A 24,257-nucleotide genomic window follows, 5' to 3' on the forward strand; every position below is an offset into this window, starting at 1 on the left:
ATTTAATTTACACATGCAATTTTACTGGAAATTAACGAACTTCATTCATCATACTGATTCAGTTTTGTGTAATGAAACCTTTGCGAGTTCCACTTGGACAGATTATCAATTCGAATTCTCCCAAGACATGATTCTATATAATTAGAATACCAACTCTCACTCTCCTTTGTATCGGCTGAAGAAGAAGCATCCTTCTTGTCAACAGGAGCAACCACAGCAGCTGCAGCAGAGTTGAGCTCATCCCAAGCCTCAATCCAGGTGACCATAGCATCAGCCAGGTTCTGGAAGTAGGAGGGATCAAGATGGAGGAGCTTCTCTTTCACCATCTTCGACAGCTCAATGTAGCATTTCTGCACGGTCGTACATTCCCTGGGGAAAACAACAGATTGGAAGAAGGGGACGATCTCCTCTTGCCAGAACATTCCTCTGTATTCCTTCTTCATATTCACAAATGGGTTGCTGGCCCTGCTGTGCGTGATATAAGGCAGCCCCGTCTTCACCCCCAAACAAAAATGGTCAGCGATCACCTGCAAATATGTTCACGCATTCCACATTTAGCTGATAAGCTATTCAAGGTATGATTTATTCCTGGTTTCAACAGTGTTATATAGTACGCATAAACAAACACCTTAGTGCACCATCCAGCCCACAGGTCTCCGTAACTCCAGATTTGCTGCCCATTGCCCATGAGACCGAAATACATGGCAGCGCCAATGAGCTCCCTGTCAAATGCAAGGTTCATTCCGCACATTGGGAACAGGTTTCCCTTAGGAATTGTTTGGACAGCATCCACATACCTTCAATGAAAACAATGGTACGTATTAATTTGGGATTAATTCGAGAATTTGTTCTTCTTCCAGAGGGATGGAAGAGAGGGTTTAGATCCTAAAATAAATCGTGAAATAATATTCCAATATAAAGATTATTAGCTCACTTTCGGAATAAAATAAATGTATAAGTCCATACCAGCATGACTCAAAGATGCGATTTCTATCAAAAAAATGTAAGCCACCATCTAACCTTGTGCTGCGCTGTAGCGGTCTGGCAAGCTTAGTTGGGGCGTCATAGTCGGGGTAGTTGAGCCAGAGTCCGTGGGAGATGGCGGTTGGCGTTCCTTCCCTAAGGCTCAAGGGGTAGCCACGGACGAAGTCAGCATCTTCTCTATAGGGGTCATACATTGTATTGAAGTAAAATGGTATTGCTGGAGTTAGCAAATTCTGTATGTGTTGAGTCAATGCATTGATATCTTTCCCACTTGGATCTTTTGCAACCTATGTAATTATCCCATTCCAACTCACAACACATCAGTAAAAGGTAGTCTAACTGGACCCTACTTTTATACATTCATTTTATAACAATCGTGTGTTGAATGAGCTCTGCACACTAAAAATAGTAAAAGTGAAATGAGACATTTTGTTGGGGAGTAAAAATCAGTATCGAGAGACTCACGAAGCAGTCGTCGTCAATGGTGAAGATGTACTTCTTCTTGGAGACGAGGAATCCGAAGCAGCGGCAGGCGGAGTCCTGGAAGGAGATGCAGGAGGCCTTGGGGCCGAGGATGCGGTTGATGTCGTTGTGGTTGTAGAGCTCGTAGTCGAAGCCCTCGGGCACGTGGATGGTCTTGGAGGGGTCTCCATCCTGGACGATGATGAGATGGTACTGCTCGAAGAAGGGCCTCCACATCTCCAGGAAGTCCAGGTTTCGGATCGTCGGGATCACGATGTCCAGCTCATCTTTCAGCGGCGCAACCGCCTTGGTCGACGGCATATTCGTGGTGGCCTTGAAGGAATTCGGTGGGAGGGTATTTATAGGGGTGGCGGAGATGTTGAGGGAGAAATATCAACTTCATTTCATTTTGGCTTTGGCTTTGGCTTGTACATAACACAAGAAATCCTAGCTAGGAGCAAAATCCTAGAATAACTAATGGACAAATACACAAGAATCCAAATGACTAGAATGTGATAAGAAACATCCTTTGATTGCATGTCTAGTTGAGAAAACTGATGGGAGAGACTTCCAGCTTCAGAATGCCATAATACTAGATACATGTTGATATATTTCGGTAAACGAAAATTCAAAATGCTATCATACCAAATTTTTTCAGAAAATATCGTACCGTATCAAAAATCAAGCTATACCAAAATTTTGATACTCCCTCCGTTCCCAAATAGGAGTCCTATTTTTCTATTTTAGTCCGTCCACGAATAGGAGTTCCGGCTCACTTTTACCATAAATGGTAATAGGATCCCGCCTTCCATTAACTCACTCCACTCACATTTCATTTAAAACTAATATATATATAAGTGAGGGGGAGTGATCAATTGCTAACTCATTTAAGGCCATAGGATTTTAGAAAACGTGTGGTCTACAATTTGCCACATGTAATATTCGTTTTTATTAATTAAATCGAAAAAGATAAAAAAAAAACTCCAAATTAGGGTTTTGGATGAAAATTTCAATATAGTTTTTCGAAAATATCAACACAATGCTTTGAGAATGTCAACACAATGCTTTAAGAATGTTAACTCATTGCTTATATTGACATATTTTATATAGTATGTTGACATTTCTGCTTATACGGAAAAATTAAAAAAATTCAATTTTTTTTTCAAAATTTGACGTCGGAACATATGCATGTATGATATCGTTGGAATCCTTATAAAATTATTTTTAATTTGATATATGTTATATGAATTTAAAGTTTTGGGATTTCTTTTAAAAATTAGTTATAACTAAACATGTAGTTAATTGACATTAATACTCCTATTGATATTTTTTGAAATTAATCCTATGGTCTTATTGACGTTTTTCGTTGATCGTATTGACATTTAGGGATTAATGATCTAAACCCTTAATTTGAATATCTAATGGCTATTATTTAGTTATAGTTAGCAATTAAGTTATGAGTTAACAATATAACACTCCCCTATAACACTCTTATTGCAGTAACTTTTTTCCACCCATTTTTCTTAATATTTCTTAAAAACCGTGCTGCCCATAAATGAGACTCCTAAGAGTATCTCCAATAAGGAAAGGTAAATGAAAAAAATATATCATCTATTTACCTTCTCAAAAAGTGAAATATACCCTTCCAAAATGTAATACATTCCAAAGGAAAAAGATATATAGAAAGCTATATCATTTAAAAATAAAATAAAATAATAGTACAAAATGCATTAAAAAACATAAAGTGTAATTCCTTCTCAAACTCTTCCCCCCTTGGAGAATGATTTTTCATGAAAAGAAGACAAATATGGTGGTTATATGACTTTACTCTTCCATTTATCTCTCCCCTTGGAGATGCTCTAATGATGAACGGAGGAAGTATTTTATAGTATATATCGATATTTCGGTAAATTTTTCTAACCCGTAATTGTGATTGGATCAGTACTTTTTTCTAATCCTTCAACTTTGCTCCTGAAGAATAAGATATTATAAAAAAAAAAGGAAAAAGAGCGAAACTTAATAAAAAAAAATGTGAAATGTAAAAAGAATTCAATAACATGGAAAAAAATACTCCCTATGTCTATAAAAAATAGTCTAATTTGTGGAAGACATAGATTTTAATGAGAAATAGGTAAAGTAAGAGCACTCCCAATGGGGGTGGCGAAAATCCGGCGAAAAATCGCCGAACATCGCCGGATTATCGCCGGCCGTTGTGGTGAAATCGGCGATAATCCGGCGATAATCTTACCGATATTTCGCCAACCGGCGTTTTTTCGCCGGATTATCGCCGAGCGATCGCCGGCCACTGTGGGCGACGCTCGGCGATAATCCGGCGATATTTAATTTTTTTTTTTTTTCCGGCCCAACGGCTATTTTTACATCCCACCCCTATAAATATTTCCTCCACTTCCTCCATTCATCACCCACAATCTTCATTCTCTCCATTTTCAATCTCTTCTCCCAATCTTCAATCTTCATCAATCTTCCAAAAATTATGAGCTTTTGGAAGAAAAATTCCCGCTCGGGTAAGGGTAAGGGGAAAGAGTCGAGTTCACAAATTCCCAACACGGATGAAGCAAACGAGCAGTGGATGCACTCGTTGTTGGCGATGGGTTCTCCTCCCGGCCAACTTCCATACGCGGGTCCGTCTCCGTTGCAGACTCCTCCGGCGCGGAGACTTTCTCCGTACTTCAACTCTGCCGGCAGAATGCCCTCTCCAGCCGACGATGTGTATCGGCCCCAGTTCGACACCCCCGGATCAACCCCAGGCGACCAAGAATCTCAGGCCGCGACACTGAGCGCGGAGGACTTCGAGGTGGAAGAAACGCCCACCGAGCCGCCTTCTAGGAGCGGGAGGGGGAAGGCGCCGGCGTCGTCGGCTGCGACTGATACGGGTTCCGATGAGAGGCCGAAGCGGGTAAGGACTACTTACACTCTGCAAGAGTCCGAGCTGATAGCCACCTGCTGGGCGGACACGTCACAGAACGCGGAGCGCAGCAACTACCAGACTGAGATCATATTCTGGGAGCGGGTTGCCGCGAAGTACAGGAGCCACAAGACTGCCTCAATGAAGGACCATGGCAGCGAGGCGATCCGTCGGCATTGGGAGCGCCTCATGAGGGACTGCGGCCACTTCAACGGTATTTATTCTAACTTGTTGGCGAACATGCCCAGTGGCCAGAACGAGCATATGGTCCGAGATGAGGCCATGCAGAGGTATTGTGGCAAGTACTTGTCGAAGGGGTTCAAGTATTGGAACATCTACGATCAGCTGAAGGATCTCCCCAAATTCCGGACGGGGATGCACGTCGCGCTGCACGGGAAATCGGTGCGCTCGCGACTTAGCGTTTCGGAGAGCGAGGGGAGCGCGACCCTGTTGGTGCACGCAGCGGAAGAGCATGTAAATAAATCACATAATAATCAGATCTATTTAGCAGATTATTTAGACAAAATCTATTCGCGTAATTATCACATGTATCATGCTCATAACTTGAATTAATCATGCTTTAAGAATATTGAAAACCTAAAACATGCTTTTCTACGGAGTAGAATAATACCTAATTAATTCTCCAAAGAATTGAAGATGGCTAGCGACTTCTCCACGTGTAGCTTTAAGTACTAGACCACAAATCTTCTCTCTGGTTCCCGAACTGTACTCTAATATCAGTGTGGGCTGATCTTACTAGAATACTAGGACTTAAATAAAGAAGACAGAAGAAATCCTTTTTGGAATAGGACTCAAATTCGAAATCTCCTACAGCTGGGAGAGATCGAAATTTTCGAAAATTGCAATATGAGATATTGTGTATTTTCTGTCTCCTTTATTCTCCTATTTATATTAAGTTCCTTTTGGGCCCAGACAGGGATCTATGGAAGGCTTTGGATATGGGCTCATCCAATTTACTTTTTACTAATTAAATTGAACCCACAATTTAATATAAGTTATAATTGGAATATTACGAGCAGCCACTACAGAAGTAATATTGAACTCTCCCCATCCAAATCCGAAATTATAAGTAATCCGGGTTTCCGTTTATCTTTCATTTCCCGTGCTTAAGATTAATATGTCCATTAATTAATTAATGTCTGCTATTGACTTAATTAATTAACTTCTTATTAATTCCAAGAGTGGACTTAGCATGAAACACTCATTTATTATTCATAGAGTAATCATACTCCAACTAGCTAGGTTCCGAATAATAAAACTTAGTTTCGCGCTCCTCTTGAGGACATTATCAAACGAGACTCACCTCGTGCACGATTCAATATAATAGCAATCCTAGCACCGCTAGATATCGATCACCACTGCCCAATATATCAGGATAATTGGGCTACGAAAAACCCGCACCATTTGATAAGTCAAAGCAATGCATAATCAATACCGTATGCTCAATGCTAACCTACATTGATTAAGAAATAAATATTTATCAAGACCTCGCCTTTCAGTAGATAGCCCAAGGCAAGTCTTGCTGTTAGATCCGTTCAGTGCTATACCACACCAATGTCATCTTATTTCAGTAAGGCTTAGAAATATACGGACTGACATTGCAACCTTTCTCGATGGGTAGTCTAATTCCATCTAGGTTGTGAAATTCATATTTTTCTTTGTTTAGAACTGACCGTATTACCTTAAAGTGGACGACGCCCACAACCGGTCTACTAAAACAAAGACTTAGACTTTGTTAAGTTAACTTATACATTTAAACATGCATTAACATCCATTAAATGTAAAACATAACAACATTATGACAAAAATAATCTGTTTTATTCATTGGAAAATAAAATAAGAGTTTTACAGTATTCAATCACTCGAAACGTGATTTCTAGTATACAAACTCTAACAATCTCCCACTTATACTCAAAACACTTTCGAGTATACAAAATGTGCTAACGTCTAAATCTCCCACTTATACTGAAAGCGGATTGAGGTCTTGAATTAGTCGAACTCCCATTCCTTCAACATGGCTTTCATACGGCTTTACCGCTAACGCCTTCGTGAAAGGATCTGCCAGGTTGTTTTCTGACTCAATCTTGACCACTTGTATGTCTCCTCTCTGCACTATATCTCGAATGATATGATACTTCCTCTCTATGTGCTTGCTCGCCTTATGAGCCCGTGGTTCCCTCGAATTTGCCACAGCACCAGAGTTATCACAATAAACGGTGATGCGCTTGGGCATATTCGTAACCACACCTAAGTCCAGAAGGAAGTTCTTAAGCCATACAGCCTCCTTTGCAGCCTCCGAAGCGGCTACATACTCGGCTTCCATGGTAGAGTCTGCAATGCATTTCTGCTTTACACTCTTCCAAACTATAGCTCCACCTCCTAAGGTAAACACATATCCGGAAGTTGATTTTCTCGAATCCAGATCAGCCTGAAAGTCTGAATCTGTATATCCTAAAGGACAGAGCTCGGCTGCATTGTAAACTAGAACATAGTCCTTAGTCCGATTAAGGTACTTGAGTATGTTCTTTACGGCAGTCCAATGTCCTTGGCCGGGATTTGATTGATATCTTGCTACCATGCCAACAGCAAAGCAGATATCGGGTCTAGTACAAAGCATAGCATACATGAGACTACCAACTGCCGAGGCATATGGTATTCTTCTCATCTCTGCTATCTCAGATGCTGTCTTAGGACACATCTCTTGAGACAACTGGATGCCATGTCTAAAAGGTAGGAAACCTTTCTTGGCATCTTGCATGCTAAAGCGTCTAAGTACCGTTTCGATGTAAGATTCTTGGGATAAGCACAACATTTTCTTACCTCGGTTCCTAAGAACCTTGATACCGAGAATGTGTCCCGCATCACCCATATCTTTCATCTCGAACTGGCTGGACAACCAAGTTCGCACTGATGACAACATCTTTTTATTGTTTCCAATTAGAAGAATGTCATCTACATACAAAACTAAGAACACAACATTTCCTTTTTCAACCTTCTTATACACGCAGCTTTCATTAGGGCATTTTTCGAATCCAAACTTTTGAACAGTTTGATCGAAACACTGGTTCCATGATCTAGATGCTTGCTTGAGACCATAAATGGCCTTCTTAAGCTTCCAAACCATGTGTTCCTTGCCCTTCACTACATAGCCTTCGGGTTGTTCCATGTAGATGGTCTCCTCAAGACTCCCGTTTAGAAACGCAGTCTTAACGTCCATCTGCCATACTTCCCAATCCATGTAAGCTGCTATAGACAAAAGTATACGGATCGATTTGAGCATGGCCACTGGGGAGAAGGTCTCATCGTAATCGATACCTTCCTTTTGGGTATACCCCTTAGCCACTAGTCTTGCCTTGAAGACTTTAACTCGTCCATCGGGTCCACGTTTACGTTTGTATATCCACTTGCTCCCAATGGCAGTACAGCCTTCGGGTAGGACAGACAAATCGTAGACGTCTTTGTCTAACATAGATTGTAGTTCCGAATCCATTGCTTTCACCCATTCGCAATGATCGACATCAGCCTGCGCCTCTGCAAAATTCCAGGGATCCAGTACATTGCTGTCCGAGGAGTGATCCATACACTCACCCAAACCAATGTATCTATCGGGCTCATGAGAGACCCTCCCACTGCGGCGCGGCACTACAATATCTGGAGTATTAGTTGAAGTTTCTGGAATTGTTGTTACACTTGGTAATTGTTCTTGGTTAATGGAAGTTGAAACTTGAGTTAGCTCTTCTAGAGCAATCTCACTGCTGGACTTATGATTCATTACATAGTCTTCCTCTAAGAATGTGGCATGAGTGCTCACAATCACTTTCTGATCTCTGAGACTATAGAATTCATAAGCTTTCGTTCCTCTAGGGTATCCTATAAACACGCAAACCTCAGTCCTAGATTCCAGCTTAGTTGGATCCTTTTCCAATACATGAGCCGGACACCCCCATACTCTGAGATGTTCTAGATTGGGCTTACGCCCATTCCACAACTCATATGGGGTAGTAGGAACAGATTTAGAAGGTAAGACGTCTAAGAGATAGTTTGCAGAAAGCAAAGCATGACCCCAAAACGAAACAGGTAACCGTGCATAACTCATCATCGATCTGACCATATTTAATAAGGTCCTATTCCTTCTTTCAGCCACGCCATTCTGCTGGGGTGTGCCCGGCGCAGTCGTTTGGGATTCAATCCCAGCTACCGATAAATAGTCCAAAAACTCGGCACTTAGGTATTCGCCTCCGCGATCAGATCGCAGGCATTTGATACTCTTACCATGTTGCGTCTCTACTTTAGCCTTAAACTCCTTGAACTTGTCAAAAGTTTCAGACTTGTAGCGCATCAAATAGATGTATCCGATTTTCGAGTAGTCATCTGTAAAGGTGACGAAATATCGAAAACCGCCCCTTGCCTCGGTTGACATTGGTCCACACACATCAGTATGAATGAGCTCAAGTACTTCTTTGGCCCTATTCCCCTTTGATCTAAAAGATCTCTTAGTCATCTTGCCTTCGAGACAGGACTCACACTTCGAAAACGGTTCCTTCTCAAGACCTTTAATAAGATCTTGATCAACCATCGCATGAATCCTTCTTTCGTTGGCATGACCAAGTCTAAGGTGCCATAAGTACGTCTCATTCATTGAAGTTGAAGGTTCTTTTCTTTTCTTAGAAATTTTCGATGTAGCATTGAGTTCTGATTTACGTTGATTAAATTGTGTAGAAGTGATCGTGTACAGATTGTTTTCCATGATACCGCGACAGATATAAGAACCATCTTTCTTAATAACGCAATTGTCATTAAAAGAAATCGAATATCCATCATAAGACAATTTAGAAACTGAAATTAAATTTCTTCTAAAAGAGGGTATCAACAAAACATTCTTCAAAATCAAAAATCTATCACTAGAAAAACGTAAATAAACGTCTCCCACTGCAACGGCCGCCACTTTCGTAGCGTCGCCCAGCTGGACCTCTATCTCACGATCATGTAGCCGTCTTGTCACCTGCATCAAGTCAGGATCAAAACATATATGATCAGTTGCTCCAGTATCAATAACCCAAGTATGAGTAGATGTCAAAGCCAAACATGACTCGACTACTAGAGCATGGTGCATACCTGTAGCCTTGCCCTTTTTAGGACAATCTGGCTTCCAATGACCTTTCTCTCCACACTTGAAGCATTTTCCAGTTTGCTTCTTGTCACCCCGCTGTTTCTTCTTTCCCTTAGCATTGTTGACTGCTACTTGGTTCGGTGCCTTTTTCTTTCCTCTTCTAGCCTTAGAGCCAGAGGAATTAGGCGCGATACTCATCATAGCTACTTTAGCTTGAACCATAAGGTCCTCCGCCGACTGAAGTTCAGTCAGCAACTCTGCTAAAGTATAATTCCGTTTGTTCATCTCAAAGTTGAGCTTGAACTGCTGGAAGCTAGGGGGAAGACTCTGAAGGATTATAGTAACCTGGGACTCGGGATCGATCGTCCCTCCCAATACCTCAATCTGGTTGAGGTGACTCATCATCTCGAGGACGTGTTGCCTCACAGACGAGCCTTCCTTCATAGACTTCGTCATGATACTCCGAAAGGCTTGAGACTTAGCCGTTCGATTCTGAGTACCAAAAAGATTTGCGAGATTTGTCATGATCTCGGCGGCAGTTTCCATGGCAGAATGCTGATGCTTGAGTACTGATGACATAGAAGCCAACATGTAGCACTTAGCCATCTCATTCGCCTTATGCCACCGTCTATGCGCATCTCGCAATGCTTGGCTGGCACTAGCAGCCGGGACAGCTGGGCGTGGAGTAGTGAGTACGAACTTGTACTCTTCTGCTGTGAGAACGATATCCAAGTTTTGTTTCCATTCGATGTAATTTTGGCCTTCGAGTTTGTTTTCTTTGAGAATGGCAGAAAGAGGATTAAAAGACATCTTGACGAATTTTATTGCACTGCAAACAGAAGATTTTACTATTTGTCATAAACTTATGTAAGGAAATTGAGTAGATTAACCATAAAACTTTTCAAAATCTTACAACAGCAAAATTAATAAATTGTATCCTCCTCAGGAGGTTGATACGCATTAAAATTTCGACAATTTACTGGTCACAACACCGACATATCAATAGCTTCCTCCTCTGGAGGTTGACATGTCAAATGCTTCCTAAGCACGACCACCTGGTTTAGCATTACAGTATTTTATTTCTACAACACACTCCCATAACAATGTTCATGTGTTGATAACAAAATCAAGCTATCTCATAAATTCCGATTGAACCCTGAAACTCGCAATTCCTTAGGATTATTGTCCCTACTCTGTAGGTGGCGATAATATTAGGAATCACTTTCTAGTTCACTCTATTCATTATTTGAGAAGTCCGCCCTTATGAACTTACTGTTTTCGTAGGATTATTGTCCCTACTCTGTAGGTGGCGATAATATTAGAAAATCAGCTTCACAAAATTTGGCAGTCCAACCGATGGAGACCATATATAAACCATTAGTTCATAATTATCGCTTAGATATTTGGGTTATGGTTTTAATTAATTATCCTTTAGCCTTAAGGCAGATTAAGACTAATTAAATTCTGTTGGTATTTAATTTACTGGATAATTAAATCTTTTATAATCTTTAATATCTTAATATAGAAACTATTAATCTAGAATTTAATTCTCATTCATGTCTTACTATAAGATATATCTAAAATAAAATACATTATTTATAATCTTAATTAGACATGAAAAATCAAATTCATATAATTTCCAAGTTCAAGATTAGGAAGAATATCAATTATATTATTTAATGTATTCTTATATATATCATATCTTATAATAGATTCTAGATATATATTATAATTAGGAAACTATTAAATTATTCTTATCTATATCATCTAGGATATAAAATATTCATAGATATAGAAAATAATCCAAATATTCCTAAAATCTAGGGAAATCTTCCCAAAATGTTTTATTTCATTAAATAATATTATTTTTAATGATATCTATTAATTAAACAATTAAATAATCATTAAAATAATCTTTCGTCAATTTCTAGAGATTCGAGGTTGGCACGAATCTACACAACGAAGATACGAAGATATCCCCGGAGATTCTCGCCGGGACGGCGTGTTCGCCCCCCGACGACCGCCGGAAAACCCGCGCCTTACGGCGCGCTCTTCCTTCTCCCTTCTTCCTCCCGGCGGACAACCGCCGAGATTTCACCCTCCGTCGTCGTCGAGCCAGAAGGCGCAGCCAGAGCCACGACCTCCCGGCGATCTCCCACTGCCCGACGAGCTCGCGCGCACCAGCAGCCGGCGGCTGCTCTCGGTTGCGCCTCGCTAGGGCTGGGTCGGCTAGGGTTTCGGTATTAGGGTTAGGGTTAGGGTTTTGCGAAGAAGACCGGCGCCTCGGTGGTTCTCGGACGAGCCACCGTGCCAGGCTTCCTCCGTCCGACGCGTCTGGTGCCGCCTGGGCTCGCGGTCTCGATCGGCGGCGCGCGCGAGCCCCTGCTCGCATGCGCGTCGCCGCGTGATCGCACGTCCTCGGCTCCTGTCGCGTTGCATCGCGTTTGATCGGGGCCGGCTAGGGTTTGGCGGGCTTGGCCGGTGGCGCGCGCGAGCCCTTGCTCGCCGGCGCGTCGCCCCATGCCCGTCGCCCTCGGCTCCCACTCGATTGGCAACCCTCTTCGATCGATCATAGCGCAATTCGTCCCGGCGCAAGCGCCGACGAATCGCACATCTAGTTCGTTCGAATAATTCAAGTTCTATGATTCGAATGTTCTTGAGTTCAACATGCATAAACATAAAAAATAAAAACACAAGAACATGCTTCGTAATCAATCAAGACATGCATACATGAATTTCGCGAAATTTAAATCCAAATAATCAGAGCCAAAGACTGGCTCTGATACCAATTGTTGGTGCACGCAGCGGAAGAGCATGTAAATAAATCACATAATAATCAGATCTATTTAGCAGATTATTTAGACAAAATCTATTCGCGTAATTATCACATGTATCATGCTCATAACTTGAATTAATCATGCTTTAAGAATATTGAAAACCTAAAACATGCTTTTCTACGGAGTAGAATAATACCTAATTAATTCTCCAAAGAATTGAAGATGGCTAGCGACTTCTCCACGTGTAGCTTTAAGTACTAGACCACAAATCTTCTCTCTGGTTCCCGAACTGTACTCTAATATCAGTGTGGGCTGATCTTACTAGAATACTAGGACTTAAATAAAGAAGACAGAAGAAATCCTTTTTGGAATAGGACTCAAATTCGAAATCTCCTACAGCTGGGAGAGATCGAAATTTTCGAAAATTGCAATATGAGATATTGTGTATTTTCTGTCTCCTTTATTCTCCTATTTATATTAAGTTCCTTTTGGGCCCAGACAGGGATCTATGGAAGGCTTTGGATATGGGCTCATCCAATTTACTTTTTACTAATTAAATTGAACCCACAATTTAATATAAGTTATAATTGGAATATTACGAGCAGCCACTACAGAAGTAATATTGAACTCTCCCCATCCAAATCCGAAATTATAAGTAATCCGGGTTTCCGTTTATCTTTCATTTCCCGTGCTTAAGATTAATATGTCCATTAATTAATTAATGTCTGCTATTGACTTAATTAATTAACTTCTTATTAATTCCAAGAGTGGACTTAGCATGAAACACTCATTTATTATTCATAGAGTAATCATACTCCAACTAGCTAGGTTCCGAATAATAAAACTTAGTTTCGCGCTCCTCTTGAGGACATTATCAAACGAGACTCACCTCGTGCACGATTCAATATAATAGCAATCCTAGCACCGCTAGATATCGATCACCACTGCCCAATATATCAGGATAATTGGGCTACGAAAAACCCGCACCATTTGATAAGTCAAAGCAATGCATAATCAATACCGTATGCTCAATGCTAACCTACATTGATTAAGAAATAAATATTTATCAAGACCTCGCCTTTCAGTAGATAGCCCAAGGCAAGTCTTGCTGTTAGATCCGTTCAGTGCTATACCACACCAATGTCATCTTATTTCAGTAAGGCTTAGAAATATACGGACTGACATTGCAACCTTTCTCGATGGGTAGTCTAATTCCATCTAGGTTGTGAAATTCATATTTTTCTTTGTTTAGAACTGACCGTATTACCTTAAAGTGGACGACGCCCACAACCGGTCTACTAAAACAAAGACTTAGACTTTGTTAAGTTAACTTATACATTTAAACATGCATTAACATCCATTAAATGTAAAACATAACAACATTATGACAAAAATAATCTGTTTTATTCATTGGAAAATAAAATAAGAGTTTTACAGTATTCAATCACTCGAAACGTGATTTCTAGTATACAAACTCTAACAGACCCACATCGACTTGAGTGGGGATGGTCCGCACGAGCACCCGGAGGGAGCGAAGAAGGCGAAGGGGAGGCGGAAGGGGAAGGGCACAACGTCGGAAGTCGAGTCGGAACCCCACATCGACTTAGAAAAAGCCACTTATTCGAGCAATGTCGCCAATCTGACGCAGATGTACACGCTGTACTTCACCGGCGGCGGGACCCCTGAAGAAAAGGCGGCCCTCTGGAAATGCATCCAAAGCCTGCAGATTACGATGGGCCTCGATCCCGACGCCCCTCCGGCCCCTCCGTCTTAGTTTTTTTTTTTAAAATCTTTGTTTATTTGCGTTTTTTATTTGTAGTTTTTTTTTTCTCGTTGTATTATATTTTTCAATGATTAATACAATGATGAATTGTTCATTATTAGTCTATTTATTAAATACATTTGTAGGGAAAATTAAATAATATAAAAAATAATGATGTAAAAATGAAATGTTGAGTTAGGGAGAAATAAGGGAGAAATAAGGGAGAAACCAATGTAGCAGTTGGCTAAAAACTGGGGATAAAATGTGATGCTGATGTGGCGCTGATGTGGCAGGAGTTAGGGAGAAATAAGGGAGTGACATTGGGAGTGCTCTAAGAAAGAGTGGAAAAAAAGTAGATAAAGTAGAAGAGAGAAAGACAAAATGCAAGAGAGAGGAGAGAACATAAAAGAGATAAGAAGAAAAGGGGGACAAAGTATGAGTAAAAGTTTTCATTTGGAGTATCATTTCATTGTACTATGTATTTTTATTTTTAATTTTATAAAGGTTGTGTACATTCCTTATGTGTTTAAAATAACATTGTGTATCAATTTTAATTTTATATTGTCATTTATTTCAATTTAATTAGTTTTTACTTTTCGCACAATTTTTAATTAATTTTTAACTATAACTTATGAATTTTAAAGTATTTAATTCATTTATTCAATTTAATTACTCCATATCCATGTTAATACAAAATTATTTGGATGTGCTTATACAATTCTAGTTTCCCGGTGCTGGCAGCACTAGTTACCATATTATGAAGCTACTTAATGTAGTATAAACAAGGTTAGAAGTCCAGATATTTTGCACAAGGAAACTAATTTAAGGAAACTTTCCTTATAGAATGCAGAGTTTAATAAACGCTGCGCAATGGTAATCTTAATTCTTATATAAGCCCTCAGCCTTCCCAATTCATTCACCTTCATTACCAAAAGAAATCAACCATGTCTCTCGTCCAGTCTCATCAAGCCATGATTTCTTCTCATCGTCAACCACAGCACCATCAGAATCGCTACCAAGTCCTTAATGTGGTGAGCCGGGGATCTTACGGGGTGGTTTACCGCGCTTGGGATACGGAGGCCGGCGAAATCGTGGCGATCAAGCACGAACTGGAGGGGTTGAGCCGATCAACCCTGCGTGAAATCAAAATCCTGCAGTCGCTGCCTCGCCACCGTTCGATCGTGGAGTTGAAGAAGGTGACCGTTGACGAGCGCGAGCAAGTGCTCGTTGTGATGGAGTTTCTGCCGAGCGATCTCAGCAGGCTGATCGCGGCGAGGAAGGTGCCTTTCTTTGCGCCCCAACTAAAAATCATGATGTGTCAGATTCTGGATGGCGTCCGCTTTCTGCACGACAACGGCGTGATGCACCGTGATTTGAAGCCCGCCAACATCCTCACCAACAAAGGGAATCGCCTCAAGATTTGTGATTTCGGGCTTTCGCGGTGGGAGAACGGCTCGGGATCGTACACGCCGGGTATGGTGATGCAGTGGTACAGAGCGCCGGAGATTCTGATGGGAGAGACCAACTACACGAGCGCGGTAGATATGTGGTCGGTGGGGTGCATAATGGCGGAACTGGTGCTGAGGAAGGTGCTTTTCCCGGGAAATTCGGAGATTCAGCAGCTGAGCCTCATACACTCCTCCCTCGGCCGCGCGATGCAAGCGATGCGATGTCTGCTTAGTTCCACCGGACTTGATCTGCTGCTCAGCCTTCTTGCCTTGGATCCCTACCACAGGATCACTGCCAACGATGCCCTCAAACACCCTTGGTTTCTAGAGTTATGAGCATTACTATCTGCTGCTGTGATGCTCCCTATTGTACTGAATTGGAGAGTAACAAACCTTATGTGAACATACAAGGGTTCTTTTCTTCGTTCCAATTCGATTTTTTATGTACTTAGGGTTTCATGTATCAAGCAACAAATCAAAGTAATCTTGAGTTATATGAATATCTTTGAAATTATTTTACTTGTCTATGATCTTGCATCATAAACTATAATTTTTGTTAATCGTATGACGGTCTGAGTAGGTTATGAGATTCATTGCATTCTTGACAAAGTGTTTGGAATTTGGATGATGAACTCAAAATTAAAATTAATCAATCATGAGGTAATTAACTACTTTTAATACATGTTGAATCAGCACACATTGGTGAATTTTAGTAAATCAATCATAAGGTAGTGAAAGTAGTTAGTAATTGCTACAATCACAAAGTTGCTAAATTAATTAAAACATATGCATATTGACAATATTGGTAAATGCGTCTTTTCTTGTCTTATAATCAGGCCCACTTTTCACTTCTCTGCTGCAACACTTTATTGGTGTGTGGACAGTATTATAATTTCATGTATAAAATAGCTAAAACAAGCAATTTCTAGAAGTGATCTAGTTTTATAGACAATTGATCACTATGGTGGCTCTCACAACAAATAGTAGATACTAAGGAATACCATACAGATATTTGAGGAATTTTAGCTTGGCTAATCATCTCCTCCAGCAACATTACAGCTCTGTATGTCTTTCCCATCAAGCAAAGGCCCTTGATGATCTTATTGTACGTTTCTTCGCCAGGCCAGTGCGCATTGATCAACATCTTCTCCAACACCTCACTAGCTTCGACGTATTTTCCATCACCGCACAATCCATCAACAAGGTAGGAGTAGGTCTCTTTATTAGGAACACAGCCAATCTGTCTAGAAATCTTCTCCAAGTACCTCATAGCTCGGGTTAATTCTCTATTGTTGCAGAGTCCTCTTATCACCATGTTGTGTAACCGCAGTGTTGGAACACAGTTGTTCTCAATCATTTCCTTGTTAGCTACATGCATTGCTTCATCCACCTTGCCTGCTTCCAATAGTGCCGCTATCTTGGCTTCATACATTGGCAAAGATGGTTTGAAGCCTTTTGTTTGCATTTCCTCGAGCACTTTATCAGCTTCAGCAAATTTTCCTTCTGAATAGAGGTCAATAGCCATCGTATTATGACCATCTGAACTTAGAACTCCACCTCTGATCAAAGTCTCATTGATCAAAGTTTTGACATCATCTCTGTAGCGGAACTCGCTTAAATCAAGCTGCTTCATGTACCTTTTCGGAGCCCGAAGGCCTTTCAGCAAGACCTTCTCAAGTACTTCCACAGCCTCTCCAGCGTGTCCATTGTCACATAGAGACTCCAACAGCATTCTGTATACTGACACATCAGAACCACAACCCTTCTGAGAAACCCTCCAAAACATAGAATACAACAAATGAGTTGCCTCAGCAAATCTTTTGTCTTCACACAAACCCTTCATCAAGATCCGATATGTACCCCTATCGGGATAGCACCACTGATGGCCCATTTCTTGGAAAACATGCAGTGCAAGATCTGAACGGTGCATCTGACAAAGAGAAGCCATCAGCAATTTCAAGGGACGGGCTCGAGACTTGATTTCCCAACCATGACAATTCTCCACAAAAAACTGATAACATGTCTCTAGCTTGGATTCCTTCACCATTATCTCCAACAGAGTATTAAAAGACTCTGTATATATCACACAGTTGAATTCAGAAAGACTATTAAACAGAGAAAAAGCTTCATGAAACAAACCAGCACTAGCATAAGTTCTGATTATGTCGGCAAAGAGTGAATCTTGGCATTCACAAGAGTCCTTTTTCATCTGATTAACGATTTCTTTCATCTCAGTCAATCTACCCGAGCCTCCAAGCATTTTGATCATGGTAGCATATACGGGACCATTATGACGGTAACTTGGATATCTAGTCTTAGCTTCATTGAAAATATCCAAAGCCTTTAATGGGTTTTTCTGGCTACGTATTAGCTGTGAGAGATAAGTTGGTGTCAAAATCCTTGGCCATCTCACACTCATGGTGCTAAACACCTCAACCTGTTTTCACTTGCACATAAAAATAGGAAAAAAACAAACTCAATTAACAGTATATATGAAGAAGATGCATAAAATAAGTACAGCACAGAATGGCAAGTGCAACGAGATAGATTTTGACTGTGGTTCTCTAAAACTGCCTTGGCCAAATCTAAAGAGCAAAAAAAGAAGAAATTCTATTACTCCATCATGATTAAAGTTATTTGTTCTGAGAAGGAATCACTTGAATTTACACGGTAGCAATTTAAAAACAAAATATGGAAATCAATATCCTAGCTAAGTGATATAAATGATACTAAGTCACAAAGAACTGATAAATTTAAAAATTAGTGAACCGCCAATTCTTAAAAACCAAAATCTGGAAAACCACTCTGATTCTAAGGTGCATAAATTTTATTCCAGAAAATATCCACCAGATCTAATACCTGAATTCAAGATAAAAAACCAAGTCACAGCTTAGAAATAAGACATTTCAAATTCCAAAAATTTTTAAATCCACATTATTACTTCGCAACTACAGAAATATTAAAATTCAAAAGTGTATAGCCCCTTAGGGATGGCAAGGAAAATTTATGCAATATCATCAGAAGCAAAAATGAAGTGAGGCATTTGTTTAGATAATCCGCCAGCAGAAATTGAAACTGCAATTGAAATTGAAATTCAAAAGTCATACAGCTTGTACCGGAATCAGAGTGTGAGAGAAGGTTGAGACCAGCGTCGAGGCGGAGAAATCTGTGTCGGTCTGAGCTCGTGCAGCTCGAAGATTGAGCTTCCCGCACGGCGGTGAGGAAGAAAGGTAAATTTGTGTTTGGGCTTTAAAATAAAATTGAGGATTTAAGGTTTTGGGCTTATCTAAGTAATATACTTGGGCTACCATTTTTAAGTTTATACTCGCATATTCATATTGAATCAAAAGTTTAGAAGTTAATTAGACGAATGATTAGTTGAAGCCCATGAAATGAATAGTACTAGTATATCTTATTTTGAGTTTCCATTCTTTTTAATTTCTAATTAAACAAATGAATAATGTGATAATACCTACTCATAGTATTAATTTTTGTAGTACTGTTAAAAATCTGAACCGATGCACTTAGCCATTTACGGTTAAATAATACTCCCTCCGTCCCCGATTAAGAGTCACGCTTTTCTATTTCGGTCTGTCCCCAATTAAGAGTCGCACTTCATTTTTACCACAAATAGTAAGTAGGTCCCACATTCCACTAACTCAATTTACTCATATTTTATTATAAAACTAATATAAAAAAATGAGTCTCACATTCCACTAACTTTTTCAACCAACTTTTCTTTACATTTCTTAAAACTCGTACCCGATCAAAGTGTGACTCTTAATCGGGAACGGAGGGAGTAACCGAGAACCATTCAAGCACCAATGCGTCTGGAATGTGATACTATAAAAATTATGTCACCGGACCTTAACGAACAATGAATCTAATTCATACGAATATATTGCATTATTAATTGGGATTTTAAGTTTTACGCGCCCAAGTAATACTATTTGGGTGGACATGCATGTATTAAGAGACTAAGATATCACTTTTTAGAACTACACTGATATACACTTTTTAACGAATTTTGAACTTTATTAGTAGTAAATTATTGTGAGATTTTGACTTGACATTTACAAAAGTTGCAATTTGATGGAAAAGCAATGCCTTGAGAACTAGTTTAACAATGACCAGACAGAGCTGATATACTCATCAAAATAAGGAGTCGAAATTAAAAAAAAAATACATATGTATTATTAAATCGCATTCCGTCTAAATAGATAAACTTAAACAAACATAGCAAGTAAAATGACTCAAAGCAGTAAAACTGTGGAGTGAAATAATTTGAAATGCATCTCTATTAGAAGTAGTCAACCTCTCTACTTCTTGGATGAAGAAGAAGCATCCTTCTTGGCAGCATCAGCAACAGGAGCAGAGTTGAGCTCGTCCCACGCCTCAATCCAGGTGACCATAGCATCGGCCAGCTTCTGGAAGTAGGGATCGATAGGGCCGAGCTTCTCTTTCACCATCTTCGACAGCTCAATGTAACATTTCTGCACGGTCGTGCATTCCTTGGGGAGAACAACAGATTGGAAGAAAGGGATGATATCCTCTTGCCAGTAGATTCCTTTGTATTCCTTCTTCAGATTCACAAATGGATTGCTAGCCTTGCTGTGCCAGATATACGGAAGCCCCGTCTTCACCCCCAGACCCAAATGGTCAGTAATCACCTGCAAATATATCTACACATTTAGCTCAGCTATTCAAGGTATAACTTTTTACTTGTTTAACAGTGTATAAGTAAACAAAAACCTTAGTACACCAGCCAGCCCACATGTCGTCGTATCTCCCGATTGGCTGGCCATCGCCCATGAGACCGAAATACATGGCAGCGCCAATGAGCTCCCTGTCGAAGGCAAGGTTCATTCCGCACATTGGGAACAGGGTTCCCTTAGGAATTGTCAGGACAGCATCGACATACCTGCAAAGAAAAACAGACAATAATGAGAACGACTCAAAGCCGCGATTTTTACCAAGAAAAATGTGAACCACCATCGAACCTAGTGTTGCGCTCTCGCGGTTTGACAAGCTGGGTTGGGGCATCATAGTCAGGGATGTTGAGCCAGAGTCCATGGGAGACGGCAGTTGGCGCTCCTTCCCTCAGGCTGAAGGGGTAGCCGCGGACGAAGTCAGCACCTTCTCTGTAGGGGTCGTACAATGTGTTGAAGAAGAATGGTGTCGCTGGAGTTAGCAGATTATGTATGTGTTGAGCCAATGCATTGATATCTTGACCACTTGGATCTTTGGCCACCTATATAATAACCCCAGTCCAATTCAGATATGCATATTACTTGAATAAGATTGGTTTCTTGGTTAATCTTCTCTAACACTACATCAAATGGGGCAATGAAGCAATTACAATGTTGATCGTGGTTCACCTCCCCAATTATCGCTAACCATCAAGTTCACATGCTAAGATAAGAAATAGAGTACTACTTGAAAAACATACATGTAAATCAAATTTTATTTCAATAACACAAGTCTACCAATTTTCAAAGAGTATTATAAGTTAAAGAATGGATTTTTAAAACAATAAAACAAGAAATCATAGCAGTGACTAAAAATAAGATATCGTGTGGGCCAAAAAAACACAAAATATCAAATTGAAAACAAACACAAACACTTTTCTCGCAATCAATAAAGATATTCTTCTTCGCATATTCTCATTGACCGTTGACTTCCCCGATCCCCAAACCGAAGAAGACTAGCACAGCAAACAACTCAGATCCAAATCCGAAACTCGATCAAATATAAAAAAATCGCAATCGATAATCGATTAGAGAGAGAGAGAGAGGCTCACGAAGCAATCGTCGTCAATGGTGAAGATGTACTTCTTCTTAGAGACGAGGAATCCGAAGCAGCGGCAGGCGGAGTCCTTGAAGGAGATGCAGGAGGCCTTGGGGCCGAGGATGCGGTTGATGTCGTTGCGGTTGTAGAGCTCGTAGTCGAAGCCCTCGGGCACGTGGATGGTCTTGGAGGGGTCTCCGTCCTGGACGATGATGAGATGGTACTGCTCGAAGAAGGGCCTCCACATCTCCAGGAAGTCCAGGTTTCGGATCGTCGGGATCACGATGTCCAGCTCATCTTTCAGCGGCGCCACCACCTTGCTCGCTGGCGTCGACGACATATTCGCTGAGGAAATGTAGATCTTGAGAAGAAGGGAAGGAGTGTGGTGGTGGTGGTGGTGGAGATGTGGGTATTTATAGATGAGAGAGCGTGGGATTGGTGTGATGTGTTGAAGAAACAAGTTACCTTCTGCGTGAATGGGGATTGTCTTACCATGTGAGATGCAGCCGCCTTTTATGCCTTATTCTCCACCTTTTTTCCATAATGTTAGAGCATCGCCAATGCTAAATAGGCCAGCAATAGGCCAGCCATTCTTCCTCCCTTCCACGTCAGCAGCACTAAAAGTTCACCTGCCACATCAGATTTAGGCCAGCCGCAATAAAAATAATTCAAAATATACTACATTTACGGAATTAAAATCACAATTAAATTACCGAATTAAATTTACGAGACATATACGGGAAAATTCATTAATTTTATTTAAATAAAAAAAGTACATTAACTAAAAATAAAAAAAAATACATAATAAAAAAAAATCCGGGCTTCCACACACGAGCCACCGCCCCACTCTACTCCTCACTAATTTATTAAAAAAATACATTAAAAAATGTTAGTATGCCTTAAATCCGTTATAGTTCGCCGCTAGCCGAACGGGGGTCTCGCTGGCCGGTCAGCGAGTCAGGGGGTCAAGGGGGGCGACGCCCCCTCGCTGTGTGGGTCCGGGGGCGCGGAGAGGCCCTCGGCCCGACGGTATGACATGTTTCTTAATTTTGTATTGGGCTAGTTGTTGTTGTCCATCGCTAGATGTTGCTCTTGTACAGAAATTTAGAGATAGAGAAAATCGCATTTATATAATTTTTCAAAAATTTAAAAAAAAGAATTAAAAAAAAAATTAAAAAAAGAATTAAAAAAAAAATTTAAAAAAAATTAAAAAATAGCGCTGGCCGATCGGGCCGCCACAATGGCGGCCAGCGCATCGGCCAGCCACACGCAATCGGCTAGCCTTGGCCGGTTTTTTCGCCGAAATTCGGCTAGCCTACTCCAATGGTTCGGCTAGCCGATCGGCTAGCCACGTCAATCGGCTAGCCGGTGGCTAGCCTGCCATTGGAGATGCTCTTAGAGTATCTCCAAGGAAAGAGGTAAATGGAGAGGTAAACTAATATAACTATCATATTTATCCCTTCTTTATGAAAAATCATTCTCCAAAGGAGAGGTATTTAAGAAAGTATTATACCTTTTTTCATTTGAGAATGAAAAATCATTCTCAGACGATACCATATTTACCTTCTTTTCATTAAAAAAGACATCTCCAAGGGAGAGGTATTTGAGAAGGTATATTACACTTTATGTTTTTTTAATGTTTTTGTACTATTATTTTATTTTTTAAAAATAATATGTCTTTTTATATACCTTAGAGTTGATTGATTTTTAGAAAGTTATATTGCTGTTTTTAAGAAGGTATAAACATGATATACCGTTTTCATTTACCTTCTTTCCTTGGAGTTGCTCTTACAAATTACTCCCTCCTACCTACACTAATTGTCACTCTTACTGTACTGTTGGCACGAGTTTTAAGAAAGGTAAAGAAAAATTATTGAAAAAATTAGTAGAACGTGAGACTCACTTTTTTCAATTGGTTTTATAATAAAATATGAGGGAAGTGGGTTAGTGAAATGTGGGACCTACTTATCAGTTATGGTAAAAAATGAAGTGTGACAATTATTATGGGACGAACAAAAATGAAAAAAGTGACAATTATCGTGGAAAGGAGGGAGTAAAGAGTGAAATTCTGAAATTAGGCTTGATTACACCGTGTTTGTTGTACATATGTGATTTTTTCATACTATGAATAAATGAATTAATTGATTAAAAAGAAGGTGGTGTTTAAAGGATGCTATAATAATATTTGGTGTATGTAACTGTCGTGGCATCGTGTGAATATCTTGCTAATACAGCTATGAAACTGAAATGGTGGATCGTTGACATTAAGATTAATTATTTGGTGGGGTAGTAGTGCTATTTTAGAAGATTTTCGTGCGCGTAAATATTGACCTACTCAAAGTAATCATTGTTTTCTTTTTGGAAGGACCTAATCATTATTTATTGGCGCATAGCTTATATGTTGCTCTTTCTTATTTTGTTTTTTCCTATTATTATTATGGAGTACACAATTACTCGTGGAGATCATATCTTTTGCCTTTCCTTTTCGTGTTGAACGTTTTGAGCACGGAGTTTTTGAAGGGATCAAGTTCTAATAATCCATCTTCGTTTTGCAGATGATAAAAGTTCTTTAATGTTTCATGTTGCTATATCTATAGGTTTAAATGTTGGGCATCCAAATTGCTTATAGTAGTATCCAGAACAATCATCTGGTCTACTACCTCAGTTTGTTTAGAATGTCATAGTTATAAGATAGTGAGACGCATTAAGAATTTTTTGTTGCTATTAAAATGACGGGCTTGGGAACAATCAAAGACGACTATAGAAGGGAATCGCCAACTAATCACAATACCAATTAGCAAGCACCTTCGTTAAAGATATAGTCAAATAAAATAAACTGATCAGGTATCATCGAAATATAACCTAGCCTCACTTAAAATAAATGTATTTCATTGAATAAGTTCGATCAAGTCGACCTCAAAATAGACGGTATGTGGATGAATTTGAAGAGGAGTTCTAGAGTGATTAATCAAGAGTCGTG

The 24,257-nt window shown here is 40.1% G+C and overlaps 4 protein-coding genes across 7 annotated transcripts in view; 1 reads left to right on the forward strand and 3 right to left on the reverse strand.

Moving 5' to 3' along the window:
- Nucleotides 1-15,826, forward strand: part of LOC125214644 (uncharacterized) — a 63,388-nt gene extending 47,562 nt beyond the window's left edge. The window contains exons 2-3 of the mRNA XM_089066481.1: nt 3,750-4,846; nt 15,041-15,826. Of these exons, the coding sequence (XP_088922607.1) occupies nt 3,750-4,846; nt 15,041-15,826 (1,883 nt within the window). The remainder of the gene's footprint in view (nt 1-3,749; nt 4,847-15,040) is intronic.
- LOC148930460 (UDP-arabinopyranose mutase 2-like) lies at nt 6-1,800 on the reverse strand. Its single transcript, XM_089068437.1, has 4 exons — nt 1,450-1,800; nt 1,021-1,271; nt 629-797; nt 6-527 (listed from the first exon to the last, which is right to left on the reverse strand). Exons 1-4 carry the CDS (start codon nt 1,765-1,767, stop codon nt 42-44), a joined length of 1,224 nt encoding a protein of 407 aa, XP_088924563.1. The 5' UTR covers nt 1,768-1,800; the 3' UTR covers nt 6-41.
- A 513-nt stretch (nt 15,827-16,339) lies between the features above and the next one.
- Nucleotides 16,340-18,731, reverse strand: EMB3101 (Tetratricopeptide repeat (TPR)-like superfamily protein). Of its 4 annotated transcripts, none has more exons than XM_089067259.1 (2): nt 18,607-18,731; nt 16,340-17,927 (listed from the first exon to the last, which is right to left on the reverse strand). In XM_089067259.1, exon 2 carries the CDS (start codon nt 17,907-17,909, stop codon nt 16,416-16,418), a length of 1,494 nt encoding a protein of 497 aa, XP_088923385.1. In that variant the 5' UTR covers nt 17,910-17,927; nt 18,607-18,731; the 3' UTR covers nt 16,340-16,415. The 4 variants fall into 4 exon arrangements, with proteins under 4 accessions (XP_088923385.1, XP_088923382.1, XP_088923384.1 ...); XM_089067256.1 differs by having other exon boundaries at nt 16,340-17,936; XM_089067258.1 differs by having other exon boundaries at nt 16,340-17,936; nt 18,598-18,731.
- Nucleotides 18,732-19,661: 930 nt separating this feature from the next.
- On the reverse strand, nt 19,662-21,761 carry LOC125214642 (UDP-arabinopyranose mutase 1-like). The gene is made up of 4 exons (XM_048115754.1): nt 21,291-21,761; nt 20,491-20,741; nt 20,243-20,411; nt 19,662-20,160 (listed from the first exon to the last, which is right to left on the reverse strand). The coding sequence occupies exons 1-4, from the start codon at nt 21,615-21,617 to the stop codon at nt 19,810-19,812; spliced, it is 1,098 nt and encodes a 365-aa protein (XP_047971711.1). The 5' UTR covers nt 21,618-21,761; the 3' UTR covers nt 19,662-19,809.
- Nucleotides 21,762-24,257: the final 2,496 nt, after the last annotated feature.

The sequence above is a fragment of the Salvia hispanica genome, chromosome 3, assembly GCF_029641045.1.
Source record: "Salvia hispanica isolate PSC_SH4W2 chromosome 3, Shi_PSC_v1, whole genome shotgun sequence".
Classification (NCBI taxonomy): Eukaryota; Viridiplantae; Streptophyta; class Magnoliopsida; order Lamiales; family Lamiaceae; genus Salvia; species Salvia hispanica.

Coding starts and splice junctions, on each gene's coding strand:
- LOC148930460 (XM_089068437.1), bottom strand. CDS start 1,767: ATGCCGTCGACCAAGGCGGTTGCGCCGCTGAAAGATGAGCTGGACATC. Junction 1,272..1,449: donor CCATTGACGACGACTGCTTC/GTGAGTCTCTCG, acceptor ATAATTACATAG/GTTGCAAAAGATCCAAGTGG. Junction 528..628: donor GGGCTGGATGGTGCACTAAG/GTGTTTGTTTAT, acceptor ACATATTTGCAG/GTGATCGCTGACCATTTTTG.
- EMB3101 (XM_089067259.1), bottom strand. CDS start 17,909: ATGAGTGTGAGATGGCCAAGGATTTTGACACCAACTTATCTCTCACAG.
- LOC125214642 (XM_048115754.1), bottom strand. CDS start 21,617: ATGTCGTCGACGCCAGCGAGCAAGGTGGTGGCGCCGCTGAAAGATGAG. Junction 20,742..21,290: donor CCATTGACGACGATTGCTTC/GTGAGCCTCTCT, acceptor GTTATTATATAG/GTGGCCAAAGATCCAAGTGG. Junction 20,412..20,490: donor CCGCGAGAGCGCAACACTAG/GTTCGATGGTGG, acceptor TTTTCTTTGCAG/GTATGTCGATGCTGTCCTGA.